This window comes from Anser anser (assembly GCF_964211835.1).
Source record: "Anser anser genome assembly, chromosome: 3".
Taxonomy (NCBI): Eukaryota; Metazoa; Chordata; class Aves; order Anseriformes; family Anatidae; genus Anser; species Anser anser.
In genome coordinates, this window is record NC_139722.1 from 90,381,945 (window position 1) to 90,409,494 (window position 27,550).

Sequence of the window (27,550 nt, forward strand, 5' to 3'; positions counted from 1 at the left end):
GGATTCGGTCATCTGTGCCTTCACAAAAGCTGTGTGAGATTCAGCAGGTTGAATCTCACGTTTCATACTGAATTCCATATTGATGAAACTAGCATCCAGTCTAACTATAAAATTATCTCTGAAGATGGGCCATGTAACTTCTCACTTTCTGGAAAGAACTCCCAGTCAGAAGGCAGTCATGGATCCAAATATTGATGTCATTTTCTAATTCAGTGTTACAAGTGTAGTATAAGTCTGATTTTCTGATCACTGTATATCTTTTTGAAACAACATATCCTCAGCACTCTACTTTTAGGTACCATTTACAGCTATAACAAACCAAAACTAAAAATTTTGGATTTCTTTTTGAAGACTCAAGCTTGTTTATTATCATTTGGTACCCTATGAAGTCATTTATGTCTATGAAAAGTGAATTTAAAGCACAATCAAGTTAGTATGACTTTTATGCACTTTCTCTATCATGAAAATTTGAAGAAGAGCAAAAGATACAAGTTATTTGATATCCAGAGCTAGATTATATTATGTAATTAGGAAAAAATAGTTTTCATTTTTCTGATTTTTATCTTTTAATTAATAGGTCTGTCTAAACTGATGGAGGCCAGTGAATCTGTTGCTAAGCTCTCTCAGGAACTGGCTGTTAAGGAGAAGGAACTGGCTGTGGCATCTGTAAAGGCAGATGAAGTAAGGATTAAAGTGCTAAATAGCAAAAGGCAGTGGATAGCATTAGGATATACAGTGGGGTGAAGTGGTATGGTAGAAGTCTCTCATAATTTGTACAAGTCAATAAAAGTGCATTGTGGTCTAAATAGAGGTTTTGCCCCTGTGCCAGCAGGTCAGTACAGCACATACTTCTGAAACAACAGAGGCTGGGATTATACTGGCTGGGTGGGAGTTCATAAACATATTCAAAGACTGTGTGTCTTCCTTGTTTTCCTCTCATTTCTTTCCACTCCTGTAAGCATCGGGCTTCAGTTTTTGCTTCATGTGTTGTTTATTTCTGTGAGTGGTTGACTAAAGTTTATTAAATTTGGTGTTATAAGTACACTTATTTGCCGATAAGTTAATGGATGGTAATGGCACTTCAGTATTTCAAAATTGCTTTTCAAAATTCATCCAGCTTTAGTTCAGTTTCATATTTTGTTTTTACATTAAAAAGGTGTCCATATATTCATGAGACTGGCGGTCTGGTATAAATCAAGTATTACTTTAGGCATTCTGTTTTCTGAAAGATACCATAATATTCTGATGGTGCATATATAATATGCACGAGAGAGCAAACCTTTTGCCAGTGATTGCTGAGGGACTACCTGCATTCTTCATAAGAGAGAAAATAATGACAGAAAAGGGATGAATTGACACTGCTCACAATTCAAGAGTATGATAGATATTTGTATTTGATATGCATTTTGGAATAGCTGTCTGACAATAATTGTTTACATAGCCTCTGGGATATCAACTTTTTCAATAGGGTACTGTCTATGAGTCATCATAAGTAGAAGATATATAGATATAGTATATATAGATATAGAAAATAAAAGAACAGATATTTATTTAAACTAAGTGTGATATTATTTATATTCCATATATTTTTTTCTTTCCACTTAGTATTGAGCCTGTAGAAATCAGAACTGGATTTGACCAAAAAAAAAAAAAAAAGAGGGATTTTGTTTTTTATCTGTCATTTCTTCTCACAGCTATTTGAGAACATTATTTATGTCTGGTAAATGCATTCAGAATGCTGGTCTAATGCTGACCCTACAGCTAATCCTGAAAAAAAAATATTCTGACATCAGCTGTATGTCACATGCACAATAGAACTAAAAATACATGTACTGAAGAATAAAGAAACAAATGGATAACAATTCCGTGGATTCACAGGGTTTTTCTTTCAATAGACTAGTTAAAAATGAGTTGTCTTAGACTAGAGAAGTAAAAGGAAGGCTGAACATTCATGAAGATAGTTTGCATTCCTCCATTAGTTCGATTAGCTATTTTATTTTTATCTTTATTTGCAGAATTATTGTGGAAAAAAAAAAAACAAACAACACAAATACTTATTGTATTGCAAAAGTATAGATTCAAATCAGATGAAAATCCATCATAGAATAAAAACAAACAAACAAACAAAAAACAAGCTTTAAAAGCCACTGAAAGGTCTTTTATCCATTTTAAAAATAATTCAATTTTACTGTCCAACTCCTGCTGAGGGTCTACTCCAATTTTTCTTTTTGAGGATTCTGCAAATGATAATCATTTTGATTCCATGCTTTATAGGATTATGATTTATCAGATTTCTGGGGTTAGCCTTATATATATATCTTTAAAACATCCTTATATATCTGTGTACTCTTGTATCTGATATCTTAATCACTCTTTCCACCATTTTGATGCGTACTTCTCATGTGTTTATTAACAACTCCAGGTACTAGCAGAAGTCACAGCAAGTGCTGAAGCTGCATCTAAAGTAAAAAATGAAGTCCAAGGTGTGAAAGATAAAGCACAAAAAATTGTTGATGAAATCGATTTAGAAAAAGTGAAAGCAGAAAGTAAACTGGAGGCAGCTAAACCAGCACTAGAAGAAGCAGAAGCTGCATTGAATGTGAATAAATTTCTTACATTTTCATTGGCTTTGTGCTATTTGAGTCACCAGTGAAAGAAAGGCTAGTTTCACCAATATGCAGTTGTCAGTTGTTTTTGACTGCTGACACTAGCTTATCAGTGTACGTGATATCTATGGAGTGTGCAATTTCTTTCTAAAAACATAGAGATTATTTTATAGTGATTGTCCTGTTTTTACCTTACTAATTGATCTTTGGCAGGCGTAAATCTTTCCCAAAGTTACAGATGCATTTAGAATTTATAATCTTGATATTCTGATTTAAAAAGAATAATTCTTGTTCTAAATTTTTTTTAAATTTTTTTTTCATAGTTAATTAGTTGTATATTCCTTTTAAGAAAGAGGAGTATAAGGCTGTGTCAGCCTTCACTAAAAAATCATTAAAACTGGAGAGAAAAGAAACAAAGAGGATTCGGAGAATCAGAATCAGAGTTAAGGAATTTTGAGGCATTGCTGCACTCTGTAATTTAATTTCATTATTCTCCTTTGAACAGTTAAAAACTTAAGAGCTCTGAAATCAAAAATCAATAATGTATTGCATGGTTAAGGACTTCTGTTCCACTTACCAGAAGCTATGTGACAAAACCATAATGAGTGGAAAAAGTAAGGAAAAGTGAGCGTTGTTTACTCTTATACTGATAGATAACAACATAAATAAAACTTTCAAAACCACTCACAAAATACACTTTTATAAAATATGTGTACTCCTGCACTATCCTGTGGATTCTATATTTTGTCTGTAACTACTCTTTCCAGACAGTGGCATGCATGTATTTTGCAGACAGAAATTACTTTCTTAGTTTAGAAGTTTTAATCATTTATTATTTTTGTTTGAAATATTATTAAGCTAAGCAAAGTGTCAGTGATGCTACTAGGAAAAGAATTTAAAATAACAATATCTCGTACCAATAATAGCTAAGAAAGCAACAAAATAGATCAAATTTATCTCAGAATAAATTATGACAACCCTTAAAAATCCAAAATACTGTTATACCAAGGAAAGTGTTTGTAATTAAGTACTTTGCAATTTATTATACTCTTCTTCAGTCACCTAGATTGCCAAGTTAATGCTGTTGTTCTATGTATTTAAAATTTATTTTTGAGTGCTATCTTTAACATTGAGAAAAAGTTCACATCAAATATATATTTGTTAAAAGTATTTAAGTTTCATATAACATTCATTAAAGTAAGCCCAGTGACTCATATTTTGTATGTTCTTAATATAACTTACCTCAGAGAAAAGTACGACAAACAATATTAAAATCAAGGTATTTAATAGGAAAATATGATAATTGTATTGAGGCATACAAAGTATTGTTATATTTTTCTTGAAATAGACAATCAGACCAGTGGATATTGCTACTGTTAGAAAACTTGCAAAACCTCCTCACCTAATTATGAGGATCATGGACTGTTGTCTGTTACTGTTCCAAAAGCAAGTAGATCCAGTTACCATGGATCCAGAAAAGCCTTGCTGCAAGCCATCATGGGGAGAATCATTAAAAGTAAGTAGAGTTTTCAAATTGTGTTTCTTAAAAATCAAAAGTAGCATCTTACATATCAGAGAATTTATGATGCCATTTACTCAAAGCAGGAAAGAAGTTTGTAAAAATGGAAATGTGATTTTAAGATGCATGTAGTATACAAATAGAATTTATTTGTTAGCAGTTAGTAAGAGAATTGCTTAGAGGATTGTGTTGGTCCAGTTCCATGTGACCTTATACCTGAAAAAGAATTATTGTTGTCAGTAGTACTTCCTTCTAATGTTCTCATAAAATATGATTGTCTCTCATTCTATGTATATTTACCATGCATAAGGTACAGGTATTCTGGAACATCCCTTTTTCTCTTTGGGAATTTGCAGGCTCACAATTAAACATTTTTTTTTCTGTTCCTCCAGACTTGTTGATTGTTTGACTAAGAGATAGAAGCTTTTTTTTTTTTTCCATTCTACATTTCAATATTCTTGGCCCAAATTCCTTGGGCATATGGCCATATCTTCTAGTCTTTCTCTCTTCTCTTACTCTCTTCTTTCCATGCCTTTTCCTGCCATTCTTTAAATTTTCTTTTACCTCTATTAGTATATTAATTTGCAATTATTGCTGCCTCAAAGTTATCGTGCAAATGAAGAAAAATTGCATATATTGGATGTGAGTAGAGCTCTTGCTTTTTGTTTAAGCTTGCCCAGACACTAAGAAATCACCAAACCTTTTCATTTTCCATGGACATAATGAAATGGGATAAGCAGTTATTCCATGACTTGTCTTTAACATGTTAAACATTTGTTAGAAAATTTTAAAACCAATGGTTTCCCTTTCCAGAATTTAGATCACATTTCAAAAATGCATAAGCCGGTTTTATTGGCATTCTTTAGGTAAGTTACAAGTGTATTTCTGAGGCTGTATCTTGGCTGAAATTTTTACGAAATGCTGCTTTTTAAATGCTTCTTAAATGGCAAAGCAGCAATATGAAATAGAAACTACATTCGCTGAAGTATAATTTCTTAAAACTTTAGAATTGTTGAAGCATGTGGAAGGAGTTAGAACTGAATAGAACACCCTTATAATAATAACTGTATGAATTACCTCCTTTTTCAGAAGAATTTTGGGAACTCCATTCCCTCCTACCTTCTGTCCGTCCGTCCATCCATCCATCTATCCATCCATCCATCCATCTGACATACTCACCTATAATCAACCTTTTGGTAATAAAATGAGTAAAAAGACTACGAATATCCTGTGGTTTTTTTGCAGCTTATGAGTGGCCCATTCCTGCAGAGTCTACAGCAGTTTCCTAAGGACTCAATCAATGAAGAAACAGTAGAATTACTTCAACCTTACTTTAACATGGAAGACTATACATTAGAGAGTGGTAAAAAAGTGTGTGGTAATGTAGCAGGACTCCTGTCTTGGACACAAGCCATGGCGATATTTTATGGTGTTAATAGAGAAGTCTTACCTCTTAAGGTAACACATCACCTCTATCTTTGTGTTTTATTTCCATGTAATTTAATTTCATTTACTTTAATCATCATAAGATTTATTTATTCTTAAATATGTAAATAAATTGATTCAGACATAACTGCCTGTAGAATGTAGTGGCTAAGGATGATATGAGTAGAAAAAAAAAAAACAGTATCCTCCTCTTGATTCTAGACAAAACACAGAACAACAATTTAGTTTAAATTAAATTTAGGAGAGATTAACTATACTATGAAAAGTAGTAGTCTTCTGTTCCATTGTCTTTCCAAAAGATCCCAAATTTCTGTATCACACAGGAAAACAGAATTTTCTTAATGGCAGAGTGATCTCTGAAATTCACTTAGATAGATGTTCTGGCTTACTGTGTTCAGTGAAAACTATTTTCTGTGTTTTTATTGTGTTAGAATTGTTTTCATAAAGTTGTACTAGGAGAAGATCTTCATTGATTCTCAAAAGAGTCCTGCAAACAGAGCTTTCATGCTGAAAAGAAACTAATAGAGGGTTACCAGCTATTTTACTTTCTCTGCTTTCATGCAATAACTTACAGCAAGTGGAGGGCTGATTTCTTGCCCAGATATTGGCATTGTTAAGACATTTGGGGCTCACATGAATAAAGGAGTTATGTTCCAATGTATTTTAGGAGTCATTTTTACTTTAGGGTGGGTGTTCTTTTACATGGTCATGAACATTTGAACAGACTTTTTTTATCAGAGGTAAAGATAATATAGGAGCTCAAATACAGTGTTTGTTGCTTTTTGGATTATAAAACAAGTATTTAATCCTTATAGATCCCAAAGGGGAAAGAATATGAATGGTGATTCCAAATCTTGTTTTGTCACAGGTATAAATGTAATTTAAAAAGCAACAGTGATGCAGGTTATGATTCAATAAATAAATAAATAAGCATCTAATGAATATCCTATATTTAGCATAAATATATGTTTAGGGAGGATTCACTGTTTTAGGATCATGATTTTGCAGTGGATGAAAACTGTATTGTTAGCTGATCAAGGACAAATCTGTTGTAATTGTCGATCACTGAAGAATACACAAATTAAAAAGAGAGACTAAAGTGTATAGTCAAGCAAGAAGATTGTGAGTGGTTGGTTTTTTTTAGGCTAATCAATATTTACAGATCAGAAACCTTAATACCTTAAGCAGCTTCCTTAAATGTAATTTTTTACTAAAACAAATATATATATATAGTTGACAGTAGTACTCAAGGTTCCTACTAGATATTTAACACAAAAGTAGTATCTGAAGTATATATACATCACAGTTTTCAAAGGAAATAATTAATATTCATTCAAATACTAATATAAATATGTTTCAGTGTATTATTGGCTGTTAATATCCAACTAAGCAGGCAGAAAATGAATCCTCAAAGTATATTCAAGTTTTGTACCATTATTGTTTTAATATTCCTTCTCTTTGTAGGCTAACTTGGCAAAACAGGAAGGCCGCCTGAAAGTCGCTAATGCAGAATTAGCAAAGGCTCAGGAGGCATTAGATGAAAAGCAAGCTGAACTGGATAAAGTGCAGGCGAAGTTTGATGCAGCAATGAAGGAGAAAATGGTGAGATACAAGTATTTCTATTATGAAAATGCTTATATACCAAACTTACACTATCAGGAATCGATACAGACATTCACTTAGTACCTACTACCCTGAATAACATGGATGAGGCTCATGCATAAAAATTAAAGAGGTTTGAATCTGTTCTCTCATATTTTCTTTTTCCTATGAATAGGCACATATTAGACAATAGATGCACTTGCAGATCTCCAGAATGACCTCTAAATAAATCGATTAACAATCATAAGATGTTGAACTAATATATAAAATAACTCTTAAGATTTTTGCATTCTATTATTAAATGAAATAGGACATTCTTTCATTTTTAGGACTTACTGAATGATGCAGAAACATGCAGAAGAAAGATGCAAGCAGCCTCTGCACTTATAGATGGACTGAGTGGAGAGAAAGTTAGGTGGACTGAGCAAAGGAAAGAATTTAAATCTCAGATTAACAGGTATCAAATTCATCAGAGAAAATAAAATGTAAAAAATGAAGAGCCAGCAAGCAATTTAATAGCTTTAATAGTTGTACTTCATTTTCCTCCTAGAAATCTTAATATAATTGCACAATTAAGTAAACTGTCCTGAAATTTGAATTTCCCTCCCATAATTATTTGTAACTGAATGCTTGTATTTCACTTCAGAACAATACCACACATTCCATAATTCACTTCAAAAGGGATTATTCTAGTGCAGTTATGTGCTTATGTTACAGCTGTCTCTTCTGTCCCCTTAACACTTCTCCTTGTTCTAATGTTACTGGGAAAGTGAAACCCTCAGATAGGTGGGAGATAGGAATGATCGAATGATCTCAGGCTGACTTTGTGAAGGAATGAGGAAGAATTCCTAGCCTGATACTGGTTAGGAAAAGAAGCATCCATTTTGATATTTGTTATGGCATATTTGAATGAAAGAGGGAGTTGTAGAAACTGGACATTAGCCTTTGTCCTATAGTCGGTGTGCTGAAACACATGTAGTATATAGTAGGCCTTGTTCTGAGAAATTTAGAAACTTTGGAGTTCCCACTGTGTACCACTCCAAATGCAAAAATGTTGAGCACCAGTTCTTTCCTTAAATAGCCCTAAGAGCAGAACTCTTCTGTTTTAAAAGCTGCTTATCTAAATTGATAGAAAATGAAATAGCACATCACCTTTTAATTAATTGTTTTCTTTTTCTTTTTTTTTTTTGTGTGTGTGTGTGGTTTTTTTTCCAGACTTGTCGGAGATGTACTGCTTTGCACAGGTTTTCTTTCCTACTGTGGACCTTTTAATCAAAACTTCAGGAAGCTTTTGCTTAAAGACTTATGGGAAGCAGAGATGAGAGCCCATAAAATCCCCTTTACTGAAAACTTGAACCTGATTTCTATGTTGGTAGATCCCCCAACAGTAAGTTCTTGGTGATCAGTGGGTTTCATTTTAATTTCAGTGAACATATTTTTTTGCTGTTAGACAACATTATGCTTAGAACAGGACCATTATCCACAATATTGCTGTCCAGTGTAGTTCTGTGGTTTCCCAAAGTTCTTGGCAATTTCCACTAAACATCTGAGTACTGAGAATGTTTAGATAGATAAAGAAGTTATGTATGATAAACAAGCTATATATTATACAATTGCATAATTGCCAGTAACATCATGTACTTTCATGCATCTTCTTTTGGGAATCCATAACCACATCTATAGGATACATATCTACTAAGACAGTGTTGTTTGTTGTTAGCTTTTGTTTCTGTCAATGTTATCTGGGTATAGTCTGATAAAAGAAAAACAGATTTTATATCAAAGAGAACATTTAACAAAGAATGTGTGAAATATTTTCATGGGAGTCAGAAAGGCAATGTCTTTCCAGAGTATTCAAGTACTCTTCTTCAAATATTAAGCCCAAAACTCTCAGTCTGGTTTTCTCTTAATTGACCCCAGTGCTTAATTTGGCTGTCAAGTTTTCTTAGACTATAAATATTTTCTGTCCGTATTAGTCATTTTTCAGGAGCTTCAGATATGTATCCCCTTTTGCTTGATGTCTCCATTGTTTCTTAGAACAATCTTGATTGAAGGATAATAGTTCCAGTGAGATTCTACTCCAAACTTTTTTTTTTGTTTTGTTTTATTCTTCAGATTAGTGAGTGGAATCTTCAAGGACTCCCTGGAGATGATCTCTCAATTCAGAATGGTATCATTGTCACTAAGGCAACTAGATACCCCCTGTTGGTAGACCCACAAACTCAAGGAAAATCATGGATTAAAAAGAAAGAACAGGATAATGAATTACAGGTGAACAATGTTTTAAAAACATAATGTGCTACGTTATATTCCTTTAAATGTTATAGCCCAGCACTGGACTGCTCAGCTGTTTCTTTCCAGTAATGAGCAGAGGAGAAGGATCACCTTCCTCAGCCTGCTGGTGATGCTCTTACTAAAGCAGCCCAGAATGCTGTTAGTGTTTGCTGCAAAAGCAGCTTGCAAGTTCATGTTCATATAGTTCACCAAGACTCCAGAGTGCTTTTGTGCAAAGCTCTTTTCCAATAGGATGGCCCTATTTCATAGCTGAAGCTAAAATCTTGAAAATAATATGAGAGGTTTCTGAATGTTAAAATAAATAAATAAATAAATAAAAACAATACAAAAGTAGTGTTTTATTTACTTATTTTTATGGTTTCATATACTACAAGTCCCTTTTTTGTGCTATTTCAAATATCTGAGTTCATGATATTGTAACAGTGATTCATCTATTAGACTGAATGTATTCAGAAAGAATTTCTCAAGATTTAAAAACAAAATTAGGAAATCTTATCTGTGGACGTAGAATAGAAAATCAGAAGTTAGACGTGTGATTTCAAAAATGCACGGAACATTTTCAACTTTCAAGAAGTTGTGCCGGTTTCACTAGTGTTCTGATAATGAAATTTTGCAGATTCCATTACAGCCAATCTTTTACTTCACCATTTACATTTCATTGTATATACAAGGACTATTTCTTTCTGGATAAATTGCTGCATGGCCAACATTTGTTACTGCCTTTAAAATGCAACTAACAAAACCAATGAAAAAAGTTTTTGTAGTGAGATCTGTGGTTTTCATGTAAGACTTTGAAGAAATGCTTTGTCCTTATATCAATATATAATTTATTTTTTGAGGTAACAACTTTGAATCACAAGTATTTCCGTACACACCTAGAAGATAGTCTTTCATTGGGACGATCACTTGTAATTGAAGATATAGGTGAAGAGTTGGATCCAGTCCTTGATAATATATTAGAAAAGAATTTCATGAAATCTGGAACTTCTTTTAAGGTTAGTAATTGAATGAAAGACCTGGAATAAGTAGTTAGTTTTGTGATGAATGATACTTTGCCCATGTATTCCAAACCTCTACTGCATCAGGTAAACTTTGTATTCAATAGGGCAGTGTGAAGAATCAAACTGAACTAATAAAAAATAGGAGGCAGAACCTCAGCTGAGTAGTAAGTTGATGAGTCTAAAATTTAACTACTGAAGTTATTTCTGAAGTTTACAAACCAGAACCAATTATGTTTATTCTTTTGAATGCTTACAATACTTTCTACTGATTTTCAAGCAATTTCATTTTACACCCTTTAATAGAACTATCTAGGTTTGAAAATATATTTCTGTTTCTAGTGTGGAATGCTGATGGTAGCAACCATGGAATCTTTAGTCTGTAATAGAACTGTTTTCTGAAGCAACAAGCCAAAAGCTTTATTAATAATATTAAGTATACTCCCAACCTTGAAAAATCAGGCAGGTTTCTGACCTTTAATAGATGAAGAAATGACTTGCAAATTCTTAAAGCATCCCCTCTTCAAATACTCTGAACTTAAATGATAGTAAATGCTGCATATTGTTGCATGCATTTTTTTTTTCAAATTATCTTAATTAACTGTCTGGAATCTGACAGAGATTACAAAAAAGATTGTTGATGATAATGGAAACCAAATGATTGCTATTTTTGTGGCAATCCCACAGTAGAAGTAATCCCTATATTTATCTGAAACGTAATACTACTTTTACAGTATACCTCTACTGTTACATTTAGTCATTATTTTTGTGTCGAATTTGAATTGTGAAATAAAGTTCCTCTCTTTGGTATTTCAAATATTCATTTACTTATTTATTGCTTGTCCATATCATTGATGTGAATAAAGTTCATTTTCCTCTGCTTAACATTATCATATACATACTCCACAGGTGAAAGTTGGTGATAAAGAAGTAGATGTAATGAGTTCCTTTAGACTATACATTACCACAAAGCTACCAAATCCTGCTTTCACACCTGAAATTAATGCAAAAACATCAATTATTGATTTTACCGTTACAATGAAAGGACTTGAGAATCAGTTACTGAGAAGAGTAATTCTTACTGAAAAACAGGTAACCTAACAGTGCACATAAACCATAGTGATGCTTAGTTTTGATTTAACTGTTTTAGTATATATATATAAAAAAAATGTTCAAGTGGAAAAAAAAAGTCATCCATTTTCTAAATTTTTTATGGAGATTCAGTACGGAAATTTTAAAATGGCAATAATATACACTGGTGATTTTCTGCAGATGGCTGTCAATATGAAAAAAAATAAGCAGAAGCATTTGGCATTCATAAGATACTTCCAACTGAATAAAAATGCTTTAAAAAAAAAAATGCTACAGTAACATATTTTAGATAGCAGAAAAAATAAAATACACATTCCATGAACTTGAAAAATCAGCACCTGAATTTCAAGTATGATTCATAGCTACAGTACATAGTATCATGCCATTTCCTTGTCTTTTAATAACAGGAACTAGAGGCAGAACGAATTAAACTCATGGAAGATGTAACTTTTAATAGGAGGAAGATGAAAGAACTAGAGGACAATCTTCTGTACAAACTAAGTGCAACTAGAGGTTCTGTATCAAAGAGTACAATAACTAGGATTTTAAAGGGCAAATTAGGCTGCTGCACATTCCATGCTGCCTTTCCATACTGAAATTGGTTTATCTATTTAAAACATAATACGTGAACATACAATGGTAGAGATTTGAAGTATGTGATTTACCAGAACATGAGGAATTTGGTATGATAGCAGGCCATTATATAGCTATTCCAGACACTAAATATTTTAAGCACCTACACAAGTTTTGTGAAATAAACCAAATTTTTCATAGCTTTCTGCCCCTCAGATGAGGTAAAGTATCTGATCATGGGCAAATCCTTAATCCACTGAAAATGCAGAGTTAAATGGGCTAGTTTAAATAGTATTGAAAGTCTTTTGCATTACATTAGGAGCCTGCACATGATCATTTTTTTTGGGGGGGGTGGGGGGGGCGGGGGGAGAAAAATAAAAAGATGGTGACTTCCAGCAGATTGATTAAAAAGTACTTGAGGTTGATGAATACTATTTTGTGTGTGATCATTGTCTTTAGGACCCTAAGTCTCTTTGACTTTGAATGTGACAATCAACAAACTAACAAAAATTGTATAACTCTGTATGAGTATCGTATGTTATGTGCCTGGAAGAGGTGACATCTCTAGTAAACAATGCAAAACTCTTGGTGCACATACATTCAACTTGACATAAGTTGAATGCATTTGTTTTGCTTATTGAGTATAAAAATAAGTTTTAGTCTTATGTACACTGTTTGGTCTCCATTTTAAAATGCTTTCTGCAGTTCAGTAAATCATTTACATTAGGTATACATAATTGTAACTTGATTTTTACATATATGAAGGTTTTAAAATGTTATAAAAATGACCTAAACATCCAATATTTGGCTTTTTAGGTTCACTAGTAGATGATGAATCTTTGATTGGTGTTCTGCAAACAACTAAACAAACAGCTGCTGAAGTAGCTGAAAAGTTGTCTGTGGCAGCAGAAACTGAAGTGAAGATTAACTCTGCTCAGGAAGAATATCGACCTGCTGCTACACGCGGAAGCATTCTTTATTTTCTTATAACAGAAATGAGCATGGTCAATAATATGTATCAAACTTCACTGGCTCAGTTCTTAAAGTTATTTGATCAATCTATGGCCAAGTAGGAAGACAGATTTTTCTAATATTCAAATGTTTGTCTTTCTGATGTGTTTCTTTCCAAGATGTTATTAACATGCTTTTCTTGTGTTTTGTTTTCGTGATTCAGATCTGAGAAGTCTCCTTTACCCCATAAAAGAATCTCAAATATTATTGAGTATCTTACCTACGAAATTTATATATACTCTGTTAGAGGCTTGTATGAAAACCACAAATTTCTCTTTACCCTCCTCCTGACGTTAAAAATTGATCTTGAGAGAGGACGTGTGAAAACTAGAGAGTTCCATGCACTCATTAGAGGTAAGTTCAAAAATTTGCGTTATATATAGAGGTAATTTCAACCTTTTAAACTTTTATACCATTTCAATGTATGTTTTTGTGGTTTTTTTTTTGGCTGCATGGTTTCTGCCAATAGTTCTGTGGGAGCTGGCTCTGTCTTATCCCTGTTGTGGTCCAGTGAATTTAAAAGTGGTTTCACATCTCATTTCTGTCTCTGCATTTTATCCAGGCTGTGTTCTTTCCTGAGAACAAGGTGATAGTTCTGGTTCTCTGGTTTAATTATTAGTTATTTTTGTATTACGTTTGCATGTTTATTTTTATAAATTAGATGACTTCTTTTTCTTTTGCTGCTCTCATTTCAAGGAGCTGAATAAAGCTATCTTCTAAGGTGCCATAACATCTCTACACATGGTCTGGGAGGTGCTACAGCCTTCTATGGGTTTCAGCTTAAGCTTTTTCTGACTCTTGCCAACCAACTAACAATCATTTTTACAGAACCTAACATGCTTCTGTGGCCCAACTGGCCAGGTCTACCTCTGTACCCTGAATTTATGACTCTGCTGAAAAATGTGACCACAATTACTTATGCAGAGATCCATATAAAACCTGCTTGAATCTTACAATGATCAAATGAATTTTGCAAACATCTTATGTCAAAGTAGTGACCATGCTTTTGGAACATCATTAGCTGCCGTTAATGAATGAAATGGATAGGAGAAAAAAAGATTACATTCACATACTATTTTGCTTTCTAGTTTGTCATAGTGTCTTTATCTTTTGAGAAAGGAATCCAACTACCATTTTACCACTGATGTCAGGCAGGGTATGCTTTGAAATGCTTTCAAACTGAACTGTCTGCATTAGACAAGCATTAGACAAGGAACCTTATGTCTTGGCTTCCTAGCTCATGGATTTTTGTTTTGCTGGAAGAAGATATACCTTGAGCATCTAAAGCAGAAAGTGGATGCTTATCACTTTGTTATTGATGATAATCTATAATAAAATACAGGAATACTTTTAACAATTTTTTTGTCTAAAATGTAAGAACACAGTTTCCCACCTATGTTTATGACAGCTGATTTGATAATGAGAAATTCTTCTAGTGCACAAAATGCCACCATAAAAAAGTAATAACAGATTTTATTTCTATTATTTCCAATGATTATTTCTATAATTATTCGTATACTCTTGAATCAGATGGAAAGTGGGCGGTTGCCTTGCCAAATTGTCCTGGATGCTTAGGTATCTTCTGCAATGAATGTATTGTTCAAGTTTTTCCTCCTTGGATGAGCAGTTTGTTGGTGCAAAATGAATGAAATGAATTTTTTTTTTTTTTCCCAGGAGGAGAGCTTTCATGGCTTATCATCAGCCATATTATCAGGGGATGTCTCAGTGAAAAATCATTTCTATTTGAAATTGAAAGGTCCCTAGAACACATTATTCCACTGGTCTCAGGAGATTAGCAACTCTAAATCTTTCCTCCTGCTGAAGTACATAAATTGAATTCCATTCTGCTTTACTGTATTCCATTAAAGCCAAACACTAGGACTTTCCTGACACTTTAGTGCTCTAGCTTGAAGGTATCCTGAAGTCAGCAAAACACAGAAAACAGGTCCCAAAATTGAAGGAAAATAGCCCATATTCAAAATGTTTATAAATACATGTGTATATATATATGTATATATATACTTGCTCTGTTTTTCTGCCATGAGAATGGTATAGATTATCTATGGAAATTATAGAAAGAAAGAAAATCTAAAATATAAAAGAAAATCTAAGTTCGTTGAAAACTTTATAGGTGTTCTGACACTGCAGTCTGCTACGTTCTTTTCCATTAAAAAAGTGGACTAATGCAAATGAAGATTGATCTTTTCTAGCATAAAGTCTATTTTACTAAGAAACTCCATAGATATAAAAGAGTGCATTACAGAACTGCAAAACATCTTTGGTTTTGACTTAAATAAAACCAGAAATATTGCCAAGTATCTACTTTGTGGAAAACTAATGATTACATCTTATAAGTAAGAAAAGGCTTGTTGTCTAAAGTGATTGTGGTAGTCACAGAATTCAATAATTTGCCCCTCCCCCCCCCCAAAAAAAAAAAATCCAGTTGGACTATTTTATTAAATTTTTGAAAGATATGATTCTGGATATGATTCTGGAAAAATATATCATATTGTAATAATGCTAATGCTAATAATGGATTACAGATTTGTGTAAAAAATTTTAGTTATCTTCTATTTGATTTCCATTATTTCGGTTTGCAGAGATTATGAAGTTCTGGGTTCCATGTGTGGATCCCAGCGTCATTTGAAGCCATATATCCTAATGCCAAGGACATGAGTAGAGGATGCTTGAAGGAAACTTTAACAAGTACTTACTGGAAAAGCAAAAGAGACATTATTTTCACCCCAGATTTCATGCAACAGACCTTTCTCTGAGGTTACTGATGCTTGTCATCCCTAGGGAAAAGGAAAGGCAAAAAAGTTCAGTAGTAGGAAAAGTTCATAATAAAAGATCATGAAGGAGCTTAGCAATTTTGTATGACAGAAATAATTCGGATTTTTATGTAGAAACTTCACATTCTTGAAGAAGAGTTTGCCCTTTAATCAACCCTGTTTCCTTATGTAAACATTCAAATCATATGTGATCTAATTCTATTTCTTGATTATATCTAAATGTCTCCATATGTGGATGAAAGGCTTGCATAATTTTTTTTCTAGATGCTGGAACTTTTCACTTATCCCTATGTATGGCTAAATGAAAACTAATAAAAGGAAGTATGTTTCTAGGCATTGCACAATTAATAACATAACAAACCACTAACCGCAAGACCTTAGCAGGATTTAGGAAAAGATTAAGTATGTATATTAACCACAAGAATATCAAGCATTACAATGAGAAACACATTGTTGACATTTTTGGAATTCATATTCTTCATTGAATATGCCTGCCTCTAAAATTAAGGTTTAAAAGAAAACTTTCCCCAAAACAAAAACTCCCCTAAAATCTGTTTAATGGCCACTCATTGGAACTTGCACTTTCATTTGATGGTAATTGTTCCTGTTGACATAATATTGCCCAGATTTTGCAAAGTAATTCTTCCATTTCAACTTAGGGAATATAGAAATAACTAGGAAAATACCTAATCTTTCTGAATCTTCTGTTTATTTATCTCAGTCTTTTAAAAGTAGAGTTACTCTTTCCTGAAAATCATCACTAATAATATAAATAAAATTCTTGCATCCTGGAAGCCTGCAGGAAAACCTCTCAAAGACTCGAATCTTTCTCTGTAAAGTCTTTGTAAGCAAAAAGAGACTTCATGCAAATCAGAAAGCATTTTTTGCATTATAACATTTGAAGCACCATAAAGTTTCTTATAAATTTGTCAGAACTTCAAGCTTTTTTTTTTCAGCTGTATGAAAAATGCTATAAATAATTCCAATAATTTCTTAAATTAAAAAAAAAGTTGTGTTTTTTTTTTTTTTGTAAAGAATTAATGTTCTAATCTCCTTTCACTCCAGTGGTAGGATTGTCTTCTGTTCTTTTTCTTCTTGCCTTTATGATACATTTTCTCTATATTCCATTCATGGAGAATTTGGGGATGAAATGGATGCAGAGTCAAAAAGTGTTAAATCTTCTTCATAATTTATGGAAAAATTAAAAACAGTTTGTAAAAGTATGAATATTTGAATTGAAAAGGGATCGACATATATATTTATGTATGTATATTTTATAAGCATGTATGTATAATTTGAAAGTATTAAAATAATCAAAGCTAGCATAGGCTAATCAAAAATAGCATAGGCTATGTTATACACACACGTGCTCACATACACAAAGCTGCTTAAAAATAATAGTTATTATTCCAAGATGCTTTTTTAGTCTGTTTGTAGCAAATTGGTGAAATTCATTATACCACTGACTTAAATGAATAAAATAGTCTTAGACCTGAGACCCCTGGAATAACAATGTCCAGTTTTCCTGAAAGGTCACATTAATTAATTTGCAGAGGACTGGAGAAGATGCAGCTACGAGATGAAGAAAATGATAACTATGATACAAAACTGATTTGGAGTCTTTCGTTTAGTCTGTTTAAAGTCAGGTTTCAATCTTATCCCAAGGGTATTACTTAGTCTTCTCTTCACGTGCATATCAGAGGATGTAAAATGTGTATGATCTACTGGCTCTCTGGCTTTACATCTACTATTTAAGGTGATATATGCTCAATATTTAAAATGATTTGTACACAAGAGTGCAAGTAGTACCCCAGTGAAAGTGACATGGTCCAGAAAACATAATTTAAAAAGCAATACCAAAAATATCTTGATCTTTGGACTGTCATGTATAATTCATCCAAATGTTTTTATCTGCAGGAGGTGCAGCACTGGATTTAAAGGCTTGCCCACCCAAACCATTTCGCTGGATTCTTGACATGATGTGGCTAAACCTAGTGGAATTAAGCAAACTTCCACAGTTTGCAGAAATTTTGAATCAGGTGATATTTATTAATTATGTTAATAGGCAGTTTCCTAATCATAATCGTGCTCCCATATTTCACATTGGGAGTGCACATGAGAGATGCAGTTAAAAACAAAGAAAAAAGAGTATAAAATAATAAAGGTATAGAAATGAACAGTTAGGCAAAGTTCTCCATTCCTAGATATCTAGTTTAATTTAATATAGACATATTCCTCTTCAAACATTTAGATGACCCTGTTGCTTTTCACACTGTTACTACCTCCAGCAGTGGTTGAGGGAGAGATGACATAAAGAGATAAGTAATAAAACCTTAGTAATTTTACTGAGTCAACTGAAGTCCCTTTTGTCCAGTAATCTGTCTTTGGTTGAGGCCTTCAGCAGATGCTTTGAGAAGGTATCTCCTCTGAATACTGTCCTAGCATGTGCTCAGGTTGGTGTCAATGTATATAGAACTGTTGTTTCTTTTTGTTTTCTCAGACTTGGATTGCAGTTCTAAAAGGGACATTTGTGTTGTTTCTTAATCTGAGATTATAGGAGATACATGGTTGGAAGAGGTTCCTGTATGTTAATTTCTCACTCCTTTCCCAGTCTATTCTTGATTTAGGTTGTTCTGAAATTTCTTCCATGTCAGTTAAGCAGCCAGAGCTACATAGTTTGTAACAGGCATATGGTGCTGTATTTCAGAACAGATGGCATCAGTGTGTTCCTCATTTTCATTCCAGTAATCTGAGAATATTGCAACTGACTCTCCTCACTCAACTGCATAGTAATTTTCATAATGTTGCGTCCACCATTATCCCTTGTTCTGTTAGGTCATATGTTCTAAGAGGTGCCTAAATAGCGGTCATATTTGTGGTCAGATTTATTCTTTCTTAGGTCAAAAGCTTTCTAGAGCTTGTTATTATTAATTTGTGATTCTTTGACTGTCTAGACTATACTGGGACAGAAAGCTTTTTCTCTTAGTACTTGGCGACTAGAAGAAATAAATCAATCATGGTATGTTTCTTTTGTAGTATAGAATCCTCCTGTTAATTACTGATTTTTAAGTAGCTGCACCTTAATACTAAAACTGCTACTTGTAACATCTTAATAGCAATTCACATGGTGTATGTCATAAATTTTACAGTCTGTTAATGTTACTTGTAATATATTCTAATATAATAACAGAATCTCATTAAAATATACATTTCCAAGGGGATTTTACTACAGCTGAAATATATTTGTGTGCATTAACATAATAAATTTAGATAACCAGTAATGAAAAGGGATGGAAAAATTGGTTTGATAAAGATGCTCCAGAGGAAGAAATTATACCTGATGGATATAATGATTCACTTGATACCTGTCGCAAGCTTTTACTCATCAGGTGAGTATCTTCAGAAATTTGGGAAATGACATACATTATTGCACCATGTATCTCAGTCTATCTGTATGCAATTATTATATTAGCATAACTTCAATTAATTTCTGGGTGACATTAAATATAATTTAATTCACTCGCAGGTTATATTATTCAATTTACTTACTTCAGAGCTATTCTCTGAAGAATCTAAGAGAAGCTTTTTCTAGAAAACAGTCTTCTGACTTTCATAGAATCATAGAATCGTATAATAGTTTGGGTTTAAAGGAACCTTAAAGACCACCAAATTCCAATGCCCCTTCCATGGGCAGGGACACCTCCCACTAGACGAGGCTGCTCAAAGCCCCATCCAACCTGGCCTTGAACACTTCCAGGGATGGGAAGCTTCTCTGGGCAGTCTGTGACTCATGACCCTCAGAGTAAAGAACTTCTTCCATAAGACCTAATCTAAACCTACCCTAGTTTAAAGCCACTACTCCTTGTCCTACCACCATACTCCCTGACAAACAGTCCCTCCCCAGCTTTCCTGAAGGCCCCCTTTAGGTACTTGGAAGGCTGGTAAAAGGAATCCCCGGAGCCTTTTCTTCTCCAGGCTGAACAACCCTAACTCTCTCAGCCTGTCTTCATAGGAGAGGTGCTCTAGCCCCTTTATCATCTTTGTGGCCCCCCTCTGGACTCATTCTAATACTTCCATGTCCTTCTTGACTTTGCTTTTATGTCATGACAAAAAGAAACTGGAAATCACATTGCAGCCTTCTCCAAAAAGCCAGAAAAAGTAGAATCATCCAGATAGTTTTCAAAATGTTTTTTTCTCACTTCTTTTTAAATGAGCTATTTTAAATAACTTAAGTAATTAAAAATATTTTAAAAACTAGAAAGAGAATTGTAAAAATGCAAAACAGGTATTCAGAAGTCCCATGTATAAAACGTGGCATAGATGATTTTATTGCATCAGCTAGGATACTTGTGGCAGGGCTTTGGGATAGAATGGATTTCCCCAAAGAAGCATTTAGCTGCCTTATACGTGAGATCATGCTTTCCTTTCTCATATCTTTCTGCATTCATTGTATAGGTTCCAAATTCTGCAACAAATAAGTCAGAGACTCTACTGAAAATATCATTAATTAGGCATGACTTGTCTTTGGAGTGGATTCAACCTGTTCAGTAAAAGACCCGATTCTGATGGAAGAAGCGCTACATGCTATAAGCCCTGAAGAGGGAGGGGGAGTCTATAAATAATAAGCCTATAAATTGAAATTTTGCATATCTTTTGGTCCAAAAGAAGTTTTTTGTTTGTTTTCTGTGGGAGCAATAGACTCATCCCAAACATAAAGGCAATCCAGTGCAAGAGCAGTGTGCCCTAAAAGACTAACAGACCCAATGAAACATCTCTAGGATTATACCGAAGGGCCAATCTATCTAACATTTCCTTGCCTGTGTTTAAAATGAAGAATGCCCCACTCTGAGTACCCAGAACAGAAAATTCCAGTGCAAATAGTTTACTTATGGCAAAATTCTAAGAAACTGGAAAGTATTGGACAGTAATAGAGTGAAAACTACCAGCTGTCTATTATTATATTTGTAAAGATAAACATACAGACATGAATATGTATATATATGTATAATACAAAGCAAAAAGATCTTTGATTAAAATGGAACTTATAATTTAAGTCTGGTCTTTGCAATGGGAAGTGTCACTAAATTTGTGTCTTTGTATACATTTTTATTTGTAGGTCTTGGTGTCCAGACCGAACTCTTTCTCAAGCCAGGAAGTATATTGCAGATTCCTTGCATGAGAAATATACAGAACCAGTTATTCTGAATTTAAAAAAAACTTGGGAGGAAAGTGACCAAAGAACACCTCTCATCTGTTTCTTGTCTATGGGATCTGATCCAACTATTCAGATTGATTCCTTGGCTAGGAAGCTTAAATTGGGTAGGAAAATAATTATTCATTGTCTTGAGTTGTTTAACATACAGAAGACTAACATAAGTAACTTCCGATTTATTTTTTTTCTGAAAAGTATTTTTAAAATTCTTTTATAACATTATTGTTCCTGAACAGTTGTCTTAGAGATAAAACAATATTTTACATGAAAGATATTATGCTGAGGACTATTCTCTACGTAGTTGAACAGTAATGTTTTCAGTTCTTTTTTGAGTTATTATCTAAGTGATGACATTTTTTAGTCTGTAGCTACAAGACAATATTTTTATTAACTCTGACGTGACAATATTGTTGTCTTGTTTAAAATGTTAATATTATTAATAACATTAACAATAAATATTAATGTGTTTAAATTATACATTAATATAGGTTTAATGTAATAAATATCAATAAACATTAAGTTCAGGTAAAGAAATTATCAGCTATCTGCTTACAAGATTGCTTTGTAACAAAAAACACCCACATGATCTGCATTTGTATATTCTGGACTTTATATCTACATTATATGAAAATATGGAAACTTGAAAATTGTGCATACAAACTGAGTTGGATATAAATACATTAATTCCTGATAAAAGTCACATTAAGATGTTCACAATTCAATTTTACAATTATGAATTTTGTTCATTTACATGGCTTCATTACCTAAGCTTAAAGAAAAATCTGGGTTCTTATTTCAAACTAAGCTGTGTCTTACTTTATTAAAATTTGGCTTAAATTCCCTTTGACAATAACATTAGTCACAGACTTTCACTTCTGCAAACATTATAGATGTATATTTAGATGTTATTTGACAAAGTTTCAATGCTAAAAAATATAATACGTAGCATAATGTTTTAACAAAGGGATTTGACTTTAATAAGTATATTTTTTATAAATATGTACTTAATTGTGCTGAATTTATATTGCTTTTTTGACTGAATTGGAATTCTTACTTATTTATCAAGAATGTATGTTCACTACTCATTATCAAACGTTGCAGAATGTAGGACCATCTCTATGGGTCAGGGACAAGAAGTTCATGCGCGCAAGATCATACAGATGTCAATGCAACAGGTGGGAAAAACTAATGCAAGATAAATTGATTTTCTGTTTTAGCATTCTTTTAAAGCTTTTCTTGCATGTAATCTTTAGTATTTTGTATTTTCACCCTACTATGTGGCATATGTCAGGGTAAACAAGTCTCTTTGAGAGCCTGAGCCTGAAAATATTCCACTGTGGGATACACATGTGACAGTGGAGTCCAAGTGAATACCTTTGCCAGCAGTATTGTTAAGCAGCATTTCAGAAGTAGCACATTCCCTTCTTATCACTACATGGTTATCCAAGGCTAAAAGGACATAGTGTTCTACTGCAAAGTTTTTCAGAACCCACTTTTTTACTTGAGTTCCTTTTTTTTTTTTTTTTTCCCCCACTTCCCTATGTTAGCTACCAAGAAGTTGCATAGATTATACTAGATAAAATGGTGAGTGTAAACACAGCTTAAAGCTGTAGATACAGAAGTCTGTGCTGGCTCCTCACATTTTCCTCACATATGTGCTATACAGATCCTCTTGCTCCCCTGCAATTGTTCCTCAGCGATTGATTTTGTTTCTTTGTTTCTTTAATTGTCAATTCTTGTGGTTCTGAATCTCAAGGATATCAGAATGTATTTCAAGGATATTCTTATCCGACATGTTGTAGTGTTGTTTTTTTGTTGTTGTTCTTGATTTTGCTTGTTTGTTTGTTTCTTTCTTTTATGGCATATGATATTCCCAACAGTAAAAATATGAGAAGTGTAAGCAACAGCTCTGGAAAGATGGTAATTGAAAGCTCAGATGCAAAATGAAAGTTACAGTGCAAAAGCAGCACTGTCCAGTCAGCTGAACACTTCAAAGAGTTGTGGACAATGTTCCATATGAAGACATACATACAGCCATAGTTGCCTGTAAGCTCAAAATATCAGGAATTCTGAAGGACTAGAATATCTTTACTAGTTGAAAACAGAAGACTGAAAGAACTAGATTGATACATGAAACAGTTTTTGTATGACCATAAGCAACCATTAGTCCTTACTAAACCAGGAGTACAGCACCGCTTCTAATATTCACCTAAAGAACTCTGAAGTGACTTTTGCTCAGTAAAAGCTTTCATTGGTGACATATTACCTATCCATTATCCAATATATGCTTTCATACCTACAGTGAGAGAGTTCATGAAAAGTTAGATAAAAAGTTCAAGATGGATCCATTATGAGATTTAAAACTTACCTCCTCACAATATATGACATCCATAAGATTCCTTGGCTCTCTGTCCCAACCCATTAGAGTTCTGGAACAGTTCATTTGTCACTTTATTCTTTAATCACAATTAGACGAGGAAATGCAAAAACATTCTTTAGACTTCTGCAGATTTCTGTCCTCTTCATCTTTTAGAATGAAGTGCTTCAGAGCCTTTCTGGGACTGTCTTTCACGCAGGGGAAAAAAAAAAAAAAGTCAGGTAGTATTAATTCAGGGAATTCCAATTGCTGTTTTCTGTGAGATACCTTCATTTGAGGGGCAAAAAAAGAAAATCTGTTGCCAGATTATGTTTATTCATGTGAATATTGTGCTTCATTTGAGTTTCTCTAATATAGACATACATAATACTTGTATACACCCCTTACTGTATACTTTCTAGACATTACTGTGTAATCCAAGGCTCTCTAGCTAATGTGGTCTTTGTTAGGAAAATTGTCTATATTGTATCCCAATAAAATCTCAAGTCCTACCAAATGTTGTAACAGCTGGTGTGGAAAGCAACAATACTGTAGATGTACACCACTTTGGAATAAGAGAAAAAAGGAATATCTTCATAGCAGGTAGCATTTTTTATGATGTGAAAATGCACATATGCATCTTTCATATTTCTCTGTGTCTGTATGTATATAATAGTCATCATCAATATCTAGCTCATTGGAATGGTGAAAACTGGGGCACCACTGCCTTTATTTGCCTGTGTTTGAAACACAAGGATACTTGCAACAGTACTCCAGTAGGACTACTAGTAACAATTTCTGACCCAAATGCCTTAGTGGTGCACACATTTCACATAAGCAGGAATATATGAACATAAAAATCAATTTTGAAAGGAAAAAAAATAAACAATTTCTGAACATGGAGACAAATATCTGTGTTGGTTTTGTTTTAGGTTTTGTCTTTGTTTTTCTCTGCTTCTGACCAAGCATATATAATATGATTAAGCCTGCTGTGCTGTGAACTGAGCCTGATTCGTTTGGAAATTAGACAAATTGATTAAAGATCTTCCTTAAAAAAAGGTGGATACATATAAAAGAAGAAAAAAGCCCTCTATTCCTCTATTTACTCTTAAAAAAATAATATTCATTAGTTCTCCATAAATATTTCAATTAGATTCGGTTACAAAATGTTATTTATTTGTTTCTAAATGGGTTAAACCAAAATTGCCAATATGAAGTTACAAGCTGTAATGAAATCCACACATCACTGTTTAGAACTGATTAAATAATGCCAATTTTAATATCAAGCTTCTGATTCACTAGGCTTCTAAAGTGATGCTAGAAAAGCTGATTGAATTTAAATTCATGAGCAGACGTGCTGAGAGATAATAATCAAAATAGAGCTTTGATGCAACTGAGAACTGAATAAGATCAAAACTAATATGCAAGAGGTTGAATTTCATAAAAATGTATTCATTACAGATAAACTTATAGTTGAAAAGTTTGGGAGTCTTGTTACAACCTCTCTACCTTTACTACAGATTACGTTATTAACAAGTTGTGCTTTTTTTTTTTTTTAATAAGGATGTATTTCTCAGATTTCATCTTTTGGATTGTTAATCACAGTTTGTTGTGGTTTTTTTTGTTTGTTTGTTTTTGTTTTGTTTTGTTTTCTAGAAGATGATAGGAATTACTACTTTTTGCCACTAGGTAGCACTGATACTTTACTTAGAACATTTGCTCTGGTTATGCTATTTTCATTGTGATTTTATAGGATGTGAAAATAACTTTTACACTAACTTTTCAATTAATTAATTTATTGGCTTTAACTGTGCCAATATCAAATCAAATCGTGATACACATCTAGGAACCGACCAAAAGTCATACAACTAAAAAATTACATGCAAGACCAAATTTGATTCTAATACAGCTATTTGTTTTGAATGTTATAAATAAATTGTTATAAATTTTATATGGTAATTGTCGATATTGTTATTTAGGGAGGTTGGGTGTTACTTCAGAATTGTCATCTTGGATTGGATTTCATGAATGAACTACTGGAGACACTTCTTACTGCTGAGATACAGAATGAGACATTTCGAGTTTGGATAACTACTGAACCACATCCTAAATTCCCAATTACACTGCTACAGGTTTGTTCAAATGTTTAGTTCAAGTACCTCATGCCATTGAATTTATTCAGGGTAAGCATGTAAATGAAAAAGAAAGAAACTGTGAGTGGGGTGGGGGCATGAATAAATGAGCTTACTTTACAATACAAATGACACCAAACAGGAATGTTATTTACCAGTAACTGGAAGTTTTTCTCAATTAAAGATGTATTGTGTATGTGTGAATTTACACTAATTCTGTACACACACATTTTTAAGGCTTTATCTGTACCCTTTTTTTGCCCAGCTAGGTGCCTTGTGCACAGGATAATACCTACAGCTACTTTTAGACTCATATTTCCCTGACTGAAACAAAGGATAAAGAGAACAGAACACATATAGACAGCGCATCTCAAAGACCATCAGCTGACAATAAATGACCCGTTTTTCTTTAGCTAAATTATAAATGGTTGTTCTGTAGATCTGAAGGAGATACCAGTCAGTACCAGGAAAATTGCCTAAACTCTTACAAAGTGCGTTTAAGTTACTTATGATTGTTCCTAGCACTCTCACAGCAGATCATAATGCTAGTTAATATCTAGTATAATAGCCGTGTACTGACACTTCTGTGTTCACAGGCACCTTTCCTCTTAAAAACAGTGGGAGTCTTCTTAGTGGTTCCCATTCTCTCTAATTAAAAACAGATACTGTGGTTGATATCTAGGATATGAAGGGAAACATTAGCCTAGATGCGTATGATTTAAGGCAGTGTGAAAAGGGAAAGGAAAAATTCCTTTCTGGAATGAATCTAGGAGATGACCTTCATCAAGAAATGTATGTCATCATGGGAAAACACTGTGTATGGAAGGTAGCTCTCAATAAAAAAGGAAATCCTTCTAAGTCTTCAAGTTTGAGAAGTGGTATATAAACATGTAGTTTGCTAAATGTCACGATAGAGATCTGAGACGGCTGCTAGATGAATCTTCACTGCATTTATTTCAAATGTTTCATTTGTGATATCTTAGTCTGTAGTGACACATTACCTATTAATATTTTAACATATTCAGGGGTACCAGAAAATGAGTAACTGACAAACCAAAGCTCATCTCTTTCTCAGAAGAAAGGGGAAAATCATTTGCTGTATTATTATTATTATTTTAATTTAAGCAATGTTCATACGTAATTGAACAAGATAGCCTTTGAAATGTGTAAACACTGGTTAGTAAGTGTTCTCATTCAATCCAAAATTCTAGTGTTCATATGCAGATAGGTCCTTGCAAAAGCTCATGTCTCTGAGACAGCTTGCCTGGGCTCTGCAGCCCAGAAATATGACTCTGTGAGATGGAAGTTGAAAAGTCATCCCTTAAAAATAATTTAATTTATTTACCACAAATATAGAGATAGTAAAAGTGCCAGGAGAAGTGCGTATTCATGAGTATATTCCTTTAAGATCCTCTCAGAGATAGAAATAGTTCACAAACATGCTTGCATTCAAACCTAGGGCAGCCTGGCATTGACTATCCTTTCAAGTGAATGCAGCAATGTTATGCAGGCTAGTCAGACAAGTACTTACTGTTGGAGCAGAAAAATGCTTATTTTTTGAGTTCCTCCAGCATTTGAAAGTGTCTCATAGAATAGTAATCTGATCATGGTAAGGCTGGTCTGTGTCTGAACTAATAGATTTAAGTATGTCCATGACCATTACCCAGTACTAGAATGCAATAGTCCATAGGAGTACATAGTTAGAACATTCTCTGAAATGAAAACCTGTGGTAACTAGCACTCTTTTAAACAATTTTCAGGCATGGTTTGACAATTAAAATTTTCTAGAAACTATCCCTATTAGGAAGTTTGCATGAAGTTTCATGCAAAAAGGAGCTGTAGCCAAAAGAACTTTGGCAGTGTACTACCACAAATGTGGATTTCATGCCTGCTGACTAGAGTGCCCAGAAACATTC

The 27,550-nt window shown here is 33.3% G+C and overlaps 1 protein-coding gene across 1 annotated transcript in view; it reads left to right on the forward strand.

The window, feature by feature from the left end:
- DNAH8 (dynein axonemal heavy chain 8) overlaps window positions 1-27,550 on the forward strand; it is a 137,797-nt gene that overhangs the window by 99,289 nt on the left and 10,958 nt on the right. Inside the window, exons 67-84 of the mRNA XM_083831975.1 lie at window positions 578-681; window positions 2,423-2,599; window positions 3,955-4,122; window positions 5,371-5,583; window positions 7,036-7,173; window positions 7,503-7,630; window positions 8,389-8,560; window positions 9,289-9,444; window positions 10,308-10,463; window positions 11,376-11,558; window positions 11,966-12,071; window positions 12,948-13,200; window positions 13,306-13,496; window positions 17,852-17,973; window positions 19,205-19,323; window positions 21,051-21,253; window positions 22,248-22,321; window positions 25,482-25,634. Coding sequence (XP_083688101.1) covers window positions 578-681; window positions 2,423-2,599; window positions 3,955-4,122; window positions 5,371-5,583; window positions 7,036-7,173; window positions 7,503-7,630; window positions 8,389-8,560; window positions 9,289-9,444; window positions 10,308-10,463; window positions 11,376-11,558; window positions 11,966-12,071; window positions 12,948-13,200; window positions 13,306-13,496; window positions 17,852-17,973; window positions 19,205-19,323; window positions 21,051-21,253; window positions 22,248-22,321; window positions 25,482-25,634 — 2,816 coding nt within the window. The remainder of the gene's footprint in view (window positions 1-577; window positions 682-2,422; window positions 2,600-3,954; window positions 4,123-5,370; window positions 5,584-7,035; window positions 7,174-7,502; window positions 7,631-8,388; window positions 8,561-9,288; window positions 9,445-10,307; window positions 10,464-11,375; window positions 11,559-11,965; window positions 12,072-12,947; window positions 13,201-13,305; window positions 13,497-17,851; window positions 17,974-19,204; window positions 19,324-21,050; window positions 21,254-22,247; window positions 22,322-25,481; window positions 25,635-27,550) is intronic.